General features: G+C 46.6%; 1 protein-coding gene across 1 annotated transcript in view; it reads right to left on the bottom strand.

The window, feature by feature from the left end:
* The window catches only part of LOC142565900 (WD repeat-containing protein 11-like), a 293,411-nt gene that overhangs the window by 49,771 nt on the left and 231,047 nt on the right, over positions 1–12,593 (bottom strand). Inside the window, exon 19 of the mRNA XM_075676487.1 lies at positions 10,969–11,173. Within this exon, the coding sequence (XP_075532602.1) occupies positions 10,969–11,173 (205 nt within the window). The remainder of the gene's footprint in view (positions 1–10,968; positions 11,174–12,593) is intronic.

The following is a 12,593-nucleotide window of genomic DNA, read 5'->3' as shown; positions in this document are numbered from 1 at the left end:
TTTTACAGTGCAACAAAAAGACTAAAGACAAGAACGACCAGAAGAGGCAACCCTGAACTGAAGAATTTATTGAAGAAGCTTCACATATATACACATAAAAGTAATTTTATATTTGGACATACAGAGCAAATTTATTGTATCAACATATGTTTGTATAAGGGAGCGTCAGGTGTCACTAAAACCATCTGTACCCGAGCATCTGGTAGCCAACCACAGAGAGTGCAGGTGTTATCTGATGCTTACGAAACAAAGGCAGTTGTCAAAAGCAGAAACCAGCTCACTCGAGAAGAAGCAGAAGCCTTTCTTATTTGAAAATGAGGAAATGCTTGCATCAGGCATGCTTACGTCTCGCTACATGACAAGAAATTTGCTTTTTGCAATCGTTAGCAGATGTGCATGTTCGACTTTAACTTTCAGGTTTCTGTACAATTAACTTCCAGTATGTTGCTTCTCACTTGTTACACCTGCTTTGTTCCACATGCGTAATCACTTCTATGTGTACATATGTGAAACTTCTACAATACATTCTTCATTTGTGGGTAAGCACTTTGTCCTGTCATTCCTCTATCTTTATGTTACGCTTTAAAAAGTCTTGAAAATGAATGCCGACCAACAAACTCGCTTGTCCATCTTACTGACAGAGAGCAATGTTTTTCTGGACTTATTCTGCTCGCCACAGTCACCCGGCCTCAGGTGTCACACATCTTCCTTTCCACGCCGGCATGCTGTTGGAAGTTGTGTCACCACAAAGAAGTGTTTGCCAGATTATTTCATGGCAGCTGTGTGAAATTTGGTCAGCTGTTCACCATTAGGAATGGCCTGGATAACATGAGTAATAACAATATGGCTGCTGTCAGAGCAACATGAGAAGGAGTACAAGGTAATGCGGAGCTTGCTTTTGCTTTATTGTCTGTGTAATAACTCTGACTCATTCCTTCTTTCGTTCATTTACTTTTCTCCAACTATTTTTAAAACTCAAGGCCTTCGATAAATTAGCTAAGTCCTTATTTACATCTATATGGATGCTTTGACATTATAACAGAACATGCTCAATCGTCTTTAAGCTATTTCAAGACACTACAAATGAATAGACCTCATCGGCAAATTTTCTCCTACAACACCACGTTGAGATAATAATATTACTTTTTGTGGGTTCGAAGAGATGTGCTCAATGCTTTAAATTATCATAAATCTTCTCTCTTTTGATTTCTTTCTTTGCTGTTCGATATAGTTCCAGAGCTTCCTCTATGTTGCCCATACCCGCTATGCTGTTTCTTTATATTAAATTTTAGGTTTAACACATGTTCCTCTGCTGCTGTCAACACACCTGTTAAAGTAATATGTACCAGTCAGTTTCTTGCCACATTTGCAATCTTTATACACTGCAGTGAGTCAACTGTTTTTTAAAGTTGCGAACGTTTTCCCCATATTATTCCAATACCCTCATGAGAATGTTAAAGAGAAGTCTGTTGCCATATTCAGGCTATCATCAATATCTCCCACACCTGTTTGCCAGCATATATTATGGGAGCTTCTACATAAGACATGACCACAACTAATGATATTCGGCATGCTACCTTTTATTATTTTTTTTTTATTTACTTGATTTATTTATAAGAGTACAAAGTAAAATCAAGATGCGTGTATGGAAAGACCACTAGCAGCGGCAGCTACTGCTCACTTAGTTACCTTTGGTTTGGACGTAGTTTTCGAAACAGACCATAAACCTTTAGTATCACTGTTGGGTCACAAGGCAATCGATGCTATGCCACCAAGAATTCAGCGCTTTCGTTAACGGCTGATGCGACACAATCTTTCTGTTGTAAATGTTCTCGGCAAATCGCTCATCACTGCAGACACTTTCTCACGTTCTCCGTTGGCTCACACAAGTCTGGCAAGCTACCTGATGGTCTCTAAGTTACAGGCTACTCAAAAGCTTGTTTATTAGGTATGGAAACAGGAGATGATTCGCTGACAAGGGTGCGAGAGGGTCAAGCGAGTGACGCAGTGTGTAGAAGCCTGTGAAAACTGTGCATTGCAGGTTGGCCAAAGAAACAAAATGTTCCTGGCTATCTTGCACCTTACTAGCAGAATTGAGCATGCATTACGTCGGTGAATGGGCTGTTGCTAAATGGAATGAGGTTAATTATTCCTCAGTCTCTTTGAGAGGAAGCACTAAGTAAGCTGCATGACCATCATCAAGGCATCTCATGATGCCTTAGTATATCTAAAGGTTCCATCTGGTGCCCAGGACTTAGCTCTGAAATAGCGTCTTTCGTGAAACAGTGCAGTGTTTGTGCGATGCATGCCCCTGACAGGATGGAACCAATGATGGCATCACCAACACCCTCTTTTCCATGAAAGTGGGGGTGGATCTGTGTCATGTTAACGGACAACCGTATCTTGGTGTAGTAGATTATCTTTTACACTACCCAGAAGTAGCCATTCTTCCATCTACAAAGTCTGCTACTGTGATAAACAGACTAAAAAGCATTTTCGCTAGACATGGTATTCCTGAATGTATGGTGACCAACAATGGTCCCCACTTTGAAAGCGCAGAGTTCAAGCAATTTGCCAAATCACATGGTTTCTGTCATGTTACCTCGAGCCCGAGTCACCCCCAGCGAAGCATAGAAGTAGAGCGTATAGTACAGATGGTTAAGCATCTCATTTTAAAATCGAAGGACCCTTACTTGGCTTTACTAGCTTATAGAACAAAGCCTAGCATTTTAGGAGTCATCCCAGTGGAGATCCTAATGAATAGAAGGCTCAGGACTACAGTCCCAATGTTGCCTGAGCACCACACTCCAGGAGAATGCCGCCCGAAAAGGCGGTGGATAATGGCCGGAAGGTCAGGAAGAGGCAGGCTGATACTTTGATCGACGTCACCGATCTGAACGTCTCCGCATGCTGGAAAGAGGCGATGTGGTGTGGGTGACTGACCTCCGTACAAAAGGTACCGTGCTTGGAGCAGCGCCACCACCACTTTCATACCATGTTCAAACGGAGAACAGGGTTGAAGTTCGCCGAAATAGGCGGATGCTCAACCGTCTCTTGAAAGCTGGGATAAACAGTGGGAGTTACGAGTTTCCAGATAGTCAGTAGTGTTTCACTGAACACTAGTACAGGCTACAAAAGGAATGAATCTTGCATGCCTCTGACTCAAAAGGAAACAGATGTTAACAATTCTCAGACTAAGATTGTGACGACTACTAGGTCCGGGAGAGTAGTTCAAAAACCCACAGGGCTTGGTGTAAATGAGTGATGTATAAAGTAATTTTGTTTTTGTTGTCTTTTGTTGCTGTGTATTCGACCTGCCGGCCCCCGTGTAGCGTTGTATAAATGCTTGAAAAGGGAGATGTGTTGGAATCATTTATGTATACATGTAGTACGCTTGATGGTACATGAGAGAGGCAGTGACAACAGCATCTGTGACTGCATGGCTGACCACGTGATGCGGGGAGCCTATATAAGAAGTGTTGGCTGAATAAACGGGGTTTCCTCTATCACCTGAAGGCACAGCATCCTGACTGTGTTCTTGGAGACATGGCATCTCATCGCAAAAGTTATGATGAGGAATTAACTAATGTGTAGAAGTATCTTAAGATACAAATGGCAAGTATCATATCAAATACAATTAATCTGCCTGTATTCTGTATATCTCAAATACTTATCACCTCCGTATCTTGTATCTGTATCATGGTACCTTTCCAAAGCACTTTGCCCAGCCTTGACTGAAGCATATGTATGGCATAACAAGCTTAGACTGTGGTTTAAGTGCACTTGCCCAGCCTTTCGGCTCATACGCACCATTGCACACGAGCTCATGCATCTCCTAATCCATAGTATGTGATGCATTAATGAAGCCACAGCATTATTTGCAGTTTATTTGTGCTGCTCATATATAACCAATTTTATAAGTGATGTGCTTCCATCAAGAATACACCAAAGGAGCCAGTGTTGAAAAGACCAAGCAAAGCATAGGTTGATTATTTCAAAAGGTCACAGATGCCACATAGAACATAATGAAAGAGAAGGCACTTTTTCTAATACCACCTCTGGCAACAAGTCTGCCAACCCAAAATCCCAGCTATAATTTGAGCTGGAAGGGATTGTGGCATGAGAAGCTTCTTGAAGAATAAACAAACCATACCACTGATAAGTCAACAACAAGCTAAACCTAGGAAGGAATTTGGCATTGTAGTGTTGCAGATTAACTGAAAAATTTATTTTTTCTCATCAATCACTCCGTATCTTACGACAAGCCTCGCATTCGCCTGAAAATCAAATCACCCTCGTCTGGATCCCAGCAAACGCCGGCGTTGTCCACCCGCACCTCACCAACCTCAACGAGGTTACACACTCCGTAGCACGAGGACTAGTCAACCGTGCCGGAGACGGTGCAGGTGCACCCGCAGGACGCGACCGCCTTACAAGATACAATGACCTTGTACAGTCATTTTACCTCGCAAGAAGAACCTTCCCCACCCCTCACCGCAAGTTAAACAGGGCACAGGCAACCACCCTTCGCCTGTTACAGACGAATATATACCCCTCCCTCACACGCTATCACACTATATACCCCGACATCTACCCGAGCCAGACGTGCAAGGTCTGTAAAACTGAATCGGCAACACTCCCCCACATGCTATGGGAGTGCAAAGATCAATACCAAGACCTTAATCCCGTGACCCTCTCGTCGAGATGGCACGCCGCCCTGCGCAGCTCCCATCTCGACGACCAACTCTGGGCGACCCAGCAGGCCTACGAAGCGGCGAAGAGGCAAGACCTCGACGTCCCATCGTGGGAGGCCTAGGCCCAGCCGACTGAACTGCTGGTCATCATTAAAGTTTACTCTCTCTCTCAGGCTGACAAACTGAAACCACAAAAATAACAAATTAAAAAGACAACATGCAGGTGCTCTTTTGAGGTGTGAATGAAACCTGTGAATGGCAGTGCACAGCACTGCAATGAAGGATGGTTGGCCCCCACTGGTGATGTATACAAGGTACAAGGTGAGTGAGGCATGATGACGTATGCTGACGTGTGATACAGGGTGACGCATGATGGGAGCATTTTATATGAACAAAACAAAGTAGATATTGTTCATAGTCAACTTGAGCACCTGCCAGTAGTTTTTGTGTTGACAACACTCTATTACTTATGATCAATTATCTAACTCCCACATTCTGTCACGCTGATCTCGGGGCCGTGCGGATGTTGGGAGAGATGGAGTTGGGAGATGCAGGCAAGCATAGCAAACAGATTTTACTAAGAGCAAACTCAAAATAAAACACACTCAAAATGTAACTCAAAATGTGACTCAAAACTCAACTGACACTCCACACTTGCTTAACCAAAACAATGTCCTTATCTTAGCCTACGTGTGTCCTTAGCACGTGTCGCGCGAAAGTCCGGCAACCCTGGCTTATGGCTGCACGCTAGCAAAAAGGAACGCTCTTACAAGGTTCCGTTGTCGCTCGTCACTCCAAGTCTGATGTGCGTCGGCTCTTGATCCCAGTCGGTGCTCCCGCCGACTCTGCAAGTTTTGCTTCCTTGGTATCGGTCGGCCAGCTCCTCCGTCTCGGATGCTGGCGTCCCGAACTATGTTGGTGACGTGTCACTGAGGTCTGCCTGGCTACGCCTAACACCGGGCTCCGCCGCTACCTCTCCGTGTGCCGACGAGAAGCCCCGTAGACTATCGTCCGTGCTAATCTGCCAAAGAAGGGGGATCCAATTCTTGGAGTGCCCGGCAGCGCCGTAGGAGGCTGCAGCAGGTCCAGGGAGCCTCGCTCGAACGTCGCCGAGGTCGACAGCTACACCCTGGGTCGCCAGCGTCACGGGCTCGTCCAAACTTCCAGGACTCTCGTCGCCAGTGCGAAGCTGGCGCTCCAACCTTCTTGGCCAAGAGCCACGTCGATGCCACCTTGGCGCCGCTTCTCCTCCGATCACACCTCGGGTCATGCGCCTCGAGGGCTCGTGCCGTTCGGACCGGTCAGCGCACATCGTCCCCTTCTTGTAGTGTCTCATGCCTCTTACATATGACATAGGCCCCCTTTTCAAGAGTTTTTTTTTTCAAGAAACTGCCTTCTGTCGGTATTCATGGTGGCGAGTTTGGCTCTCCGGCTGTGACTTGGGTGCTTTTCCTCGTGTCGTTGTGGCTCACAACACATCACCACACTGTCATGCACATTTCACCACATGCACAGTTCACAACGTTTGCGAGTTCATTGTTCTCACCACTTTATACATGTACACTTAATTGCCTGCATTACACTCTTGTAATTTCATCACTCCAACGTTCTACTCCTGACATCTGCACTACTACTACTATAGTTCACATCGCACTACTTCTGTCTGCCCTGGGAGGTCTGCAAACACTTCCTTGAACTTATGAATCAACTCCCTTAACTTCTCTACTGGTATTGTCACTAGGGCTTGTTTCAATTGAACCCTCTCTGCTCCCAAGGTCTTTTTATCGATATCAGTGTCCACCTTCTTGTGGTTCTTCTCTTCGGCAATCTCCATGCAAACTCGTCTTCTCACTTTTGCCCCTTTCTATCTCCTTTCCCTGTTCATACTTTTTTACACGTCCCTTAGCCACCTTCTTTTGGAATACGTCACATGATTTCACATACTGCTTCCCGTCATTCTGCACCCCGATCCAAAAGAACTCTTCGGTGACCCTTTCTAATGTGTTCCTTACTCCTCTGTGGCCTGCTGTGTCACTCTTGTGCCCTATCTTCACTACTGTGTCCCTCAGCTCCTTCGGGATCATCAACTGTAGTACCTCCCGCCCTGAACTAAGCGTACACTTCCGGCATAATAGGTTATTCTTCTTTATAAACTCCACCACTGTCCTTCTCCTTTTCCTTCGCATCAGTTTTCCTACCTTTAGTTCACACTTTCGTATTGATTCATCCTTGTTCTGAAGTTCTTTAAATTCTGCAGCCGTCACATTTAATCCCTTAATGGTTGTAAGCTGCAAAGCTGTGGGGGGTTTGGTACTACTACTGCTTCCTCGTGTTTTTACTGCAGCTTCTCCATCTGTCTCTTTCACCTCCCTTTTTTGCACTTCTGAGTGTTCTTTCTCTTCCACGTCCTTCCCTTTCATCCTCCAACTTGGGTCTGCGTCGTCTGCTCTCCTTACCCCAGGTACATTTCCCACAATCAAATCATAAAGAGGGTCCTCCACACATCTAGCTGTGACTAGTCCTGTAAAAAAGGGTGTCGATATTTGCATCCGTGCCTCTGGCAGATATTTAACAGACTTATCTACCAAGATCACTGTTTTAAGGTGCCCAGTCATGCTTTCTGGTGGCACTAGACTCCTCCTCACTAAAATGGTATTGGTTCCCGTGTCTCTCAAGACTGTAGCTTTGCATCCTTGTACCTCGCCTTCCACTACAGGCACGTCCTGCTCTATCTGTCCGTCCTCTCTTGACTTCACGAAACATGCCGTCTTATCCATGGACCTAGTCCTGCATTTGTCTGCCTTGTGACCTTTCTTTTGGCACAACTGGCAAACCACCAGTGTTTCGGGAGATTATCTCTCACTCGGCAGTTCATCGCTACACGATTTACCCGGTTGCATAGAAAACATCTCTGGGGTTCTCTTTGTCTACTGATTTGCCCCTGATTCTTCATCTCTCCATCTGCTGTCGTGTGCGCATCATTGTCGCTTTTTCGTAAATTTCTCAATCCCTGTGCCTCTACGAACTGATCTGTTTGTTCTGTCATCTGCTCCACAGTTTGTAGTTTTCTTTCCTTAAGGAATATCGCCAAACTGCTGCTACACCTGGCAAGAAATTGTTCAGCCACGACTTTGTTGCGAACCCCCTCATACGTTTTGTCAGCTCTATCCACCTCTCAAGACAATTTGTGAGCCGACACGCGAACTGCTTGCCTGTTTCTGAACCTTCAGGTTGACAAGACCTAAACTTCTCTCGGAACCCTTCTGTGGTCAACCTGAATCTTTGCAATAAAGTTTTCTTGACCTTGTCATAGTCTAATGACTCCTCGGCTGGCATACGCCCAAAGACACTCAGAGCCTCGCCCAATAAACATAAACTTGAGGCGTAAGCCCACTCACTCCTCTCCCAGCCTTGCCCAATTGCTATTCTTTCAAACCGATGCAAATGCGTACGCATCTAGGTCATCCCGCCGCTCATCCAAAGGTGCCATCAATTTCCTAGGGCAAATCTGTTTTGGCCTGGAAGAAGGTGAGTCGGATGATGCCGATCCGGGAGTACTCATGCCTTCACGAGAACCCGTGCCCATCTCTGCTAACCTTATCTTCAATTCTAAAATTTCTTTTTCGCGTTTCTGCTCTTCACATGTTCGTTCGTGTTGCTTTTCGAAGAACACCATCGTCCCTTCTTTCGACATGTTTAAATCTTTAGCTATCGCCGCCAAACGTTCCCACTCCATCTCTAAACCAGCAAGATCAGTGATAGGGCCGAAATAGAATCCTGGAAATATCCTGAGAAGGATCCTATCCTGGGACGTATCCTAGTAAGGCTTCTATCCTGGCAGGCTCGCCAATTTGTGTCACACTGATCTCGGGGCGGTGTGGATGTTGGGAGAGATGGAGTCGGGAGACGCAGGCGAGCACAGCAGATTTTACTAAGAGCAAACTCAAAATAAAACACACTCAAAATGTAACTCAAGACTCAACTGACAAAGATCAAACTCCGCACTTGCTTAACCAAAACAATGTCCTTATCTTAGCCTACGTGTGTCCTTAGCGCGTTTTGCGCGAAAGTCCGGCAACCCTGGCCTATGGCTGCACGCTAGCAAAAAGGAACGCTCTTACAAGGTTCCGTTGTCGCTCGTCACTCCAAGTCCGATGTGTGTCGGCTCTTGATCTCAGTTGGTGCTCCCGCCGACTCCGCAAGTTTTGCTTCCTTGGTATCGGTCTCGCTCCTCCGTCTCGGATGCTGGCGTCCCGAACTATGTTGGTGACGTGTCACTGAGGTCTGCCTGGCTAGGCCTAACACCGGGCTCCGCTGCTACCTCTCCGTGTGCCGACGAGAAGCCCCGGGGACTATCATCTGTGCTCGAATGCCGAAGAAGGGGGATCCAATTCCTGGAATGCCCGGCAGCGCTGTGGGAGGCTGCAGCAGGTCCAGGGAGCCTCGCTCGAACGTCGCCGAGGTCGACGGCTACACCCTGGGTCGCCAGCGTCACGGGCCCGTCCGAACTTCCAGAACTTTCGTCGCCAGTGCGAAGCTGGCGCTCCAACTTTCTTGGCCCAGAGCCACGTCGATAATGCCACCTTGGCGCCGCTTCTCCTCCGATTACACCTTGGGTCACGTGCCTCGAGGGCTCGTGCCGTTCGGACCGGTCGGCGCACATCGTCCTCTTCTTTTCTTGTATAGTGTCCCATGCCTCTTACATGTGACACATTCAGAAATGAATCTTAACTTGAAGCCCATGCTTGACTTGATCTAAATGATGCCTGGCACGAACATGCCCAATACGCTTATTGCATTTACTTTGGCACATTCACGACATGCGTCATTTAGGTCCAATCAAGCATGGGCTTCAAGTCAAGATGCATTTCTGAATACAGGGATAACTCATGAATTACAGTTCCGATTGTCAAGGTGTCAATTCAGAAGCTCAAAACATCGAATAGGGATGTTTTCAGCAAGATGCCAATTGTGTGCCTTTTCTTTTTCCATCAGAAAAAATACTCAGTGCCCTTCCAATCTGTGAAGAAGGATGACCAGCGAGGCTGTGTATGTGGGCCCCTTAATGGCAAATCGCACTTCTGCCGTGAGTCAGCCCAGCATTGCACTATCTTCGGGATCGGCGCACGTATGGAGAGTGCTTAACGCCTGCTTCACCTCTGCCATGGGTCAGCCTGGTATTGCACTATTTTTGGGATCGGCCCACGTATAGGGAGTTTTGTGTCTAACATGGAGAGTTTTGTGTCTACGCGCAGACACGATCCTGGGGGAACTAGCCCTTAATAGCTTCGCTGTAAAAGAAAACCCCCAAAATGTGAAAAATACCAGTTAACCATGCACCCAACCACATTAGAAAGCAGTGCCCTTGAACAAGCTCACTGTGAAGTTCTCATGACAACTGCATAAAGGTACTGCTATGCGAAAATGCAGACAAACTCTTTCCACAATGCGTCAGCTATCAGTACCTGTGCTGTACCAACACCAGGGCGAGATGCTGTCTCAGGTGAGGCATGACTGATAAAGTGATAGATCATCCATCAATTTCGTCTCTCTCTCTCTCTCTTTTTCTTTTGTAAGCGATTTCCAGTGAGCCTGTTCGAGGGTGCTGCTTTCTTGTGTGGATGGGTGCACAGCCATGTGCCAAAGGCTTTGTCAAACTGAAATTTCATGCAACACTTAAATACTTTTAGTAAACATAAAATATTAATGTGTGGTATTAAAATAATGATAACAACAACAATTAATAGATAAATAAATAAATAAATGGCCTTGTTTTGCTCAGCTAGTTGGTGCATGACTTATGAAACAGCTTGAGCAAGCAAACGAAGACAATGGGTATTTTTCTGTCGCTACTTTGCATACTGTTGTCCTTTGCACACATTGTTTCATTATAAATTTCATAAAATAACTATAACGGAATGAAAATATCTTATTTGATAAAAACTTTTAATCAATGATTGTTAAACTAAGGTTCATTTAATTGTATGCCATCTGCATGCCCTGTTTCTCTCACTTTTCTATACATAGTATGCATGTGACGTCACATGCGCTGCTTCCGCTACCTTCCGCCATCTTGGGGTACCTTATCAACAGGCCAAGGGCTCCAAGGTTCTCCAAGATGGCGCTTCCGTAAACCGGAAGTCGCGGAGTATCATTGAATGACTTACGTGCATACTATGTATATTGCTAGAACAATGAAGCTATAATTGGGACATGCCAGCATCTCTCTGCAATAAGTCTCCAACCTAAGTAAACAATAAAGATTCATAAGGACCTGGACACAGCTACACTCCGCTCGATGACGCCAGCCTTGCTGGGAGCCTTGCACTGGAGGCTAGCTTGCTGTAGACGCTCATGAAGGCTGGCTTCTTCAGGCAGGGGTGAAGGTACTGTGGAAGGCCCCATGTCAGGGTGTTGGAGCAAGGACTTGAGCTGCAGGGCAGCCTTCGGTGGCAGCAACTGAGGAACAAAGGGCACTCCTGCGCACAGTCGACAAGCCAGCCGAGATCTCAATATCTCACAAGGGCCAAGCAGTAGACACAAGCTCGAGTTATAGTTTTCTGAATGACACGAAGCACCTGTAAGGTACACTCAGGTGACAGTTGAAACTAAGATTACTGTCACGAGCGATAGCAGACGACGCTTTGTGCGTACGTGTCTCGCCTTAGCGCGGAGAAGAAAAAAAAAAAAAAAAATCGGCGCCGAGCTCGCGCTCGCGAGGAGGGCTCGAGGAATAAAGAACGTCGAGGCAGTCCCTGGTGTCTGGATGCGTCTTACGCCGCCCCGGAACCCATGGAAACGGACGGTCACAAGGGCACGTCATATTTGGCACCCAATGGCTCGGAGTGAGCTGAGCTACCAAGACGTTTATTCCTTTTTTTTTTTATGTGGGGACGTCCCTCGCTACGCGCTAATATGGTCGAACCACTGATTTCAGGACAGCGTCGGCTCCGTAAACCCAAGATGGCGACCGCCCAGTGTTCTATAGATGTGTTCGAACAGCTGGATGACGCTGCCCGGATGCAAGTCTACAGGGCAGCTGTGTCCGAAGCAGGTACTCCGCGAATTGGAAGGGCTCAAATTAATGTTTTCGGAGGGACGCGCCGCCGCTAAAGCCAACTCTTGACCCACAGTTGCAGGCAAGTCACGACTTCATTGAAACTTACTCCTTCCGATTGTGGAACGCATCGAGAGCTTGAAGTCGAAAATGCGCGGACTCGGATGCCGAATCCTGCAAGAGTGCGGCAATGAGCGTTGCGTCGATAAATGTTAAACACGGCTCGGGAAACCAACGTGGCAAAGCTAAAGACGAAGAAGCTACTTCAAGCGTGTCTAACGGCTTGGGTGAATCTCGGTAACGGCTCGCGACCGACTTCCAAGTTTCGCGGCAAGCTCCTTACCGTAGCTTGGGAAAGATGTCACCACCTCGTTTCATCAAGTTGATTTTTGTTTCAGAACCTTCAGCGCTCATGAAGAGGTCGCGATACCCTTCATTAGAGAGTTTTAGTTTAAGGGACGCAAGGCGTTGGGGCCCCTAGCGCTTGCGTGCATTTGCGTACGCAAGCAGAAACATGTTATAGGTATGGGGCCCCAAACGCAAGCCGCAATGAGGTCGCATGCGCTCGCAGCGCCATCAACGTCTTATCTTTGCTGCGTTATCATTTTTTAAAACATGAAATCAAGCATGTGAAGTAAAGCACATAAAACTATTCTTATTAAAAGCAGTTAATAGAGAGGTTCAGAGTGTCCGGTAGTTGGGTAAACGCAGGCTGGGACGTTGGGACGGAGCCATGGACGAGAGCGGCCTGCATGGTGCAGCCACCTGGTGGCGCAAAGCTCAAATAGACAAAAACAGCTAATATTGCATTAACCAAGTGTATTTTACCTTGCTGCGGGTAT

This window comes from Dermacentor variabilis, unplaced genomic scaffold (genome assembly GCF_050947875.1).
Source record: "Dermacentor variabilis isolate Ectoservices unplaced genomic scaffold, ASM5094787v1 scaffold_12, whole genome shotgun sequence".
NCBI classification, from domain to species: Eukaryota; Metazoa; Arthropoda; class Arachnida; order Ixodida; family Ixodidae; genus Dermacentor; species Dermacentor variabilis.
This window is presented reverse-complemented; position numbering and strand designations above follow the sequence as displayed.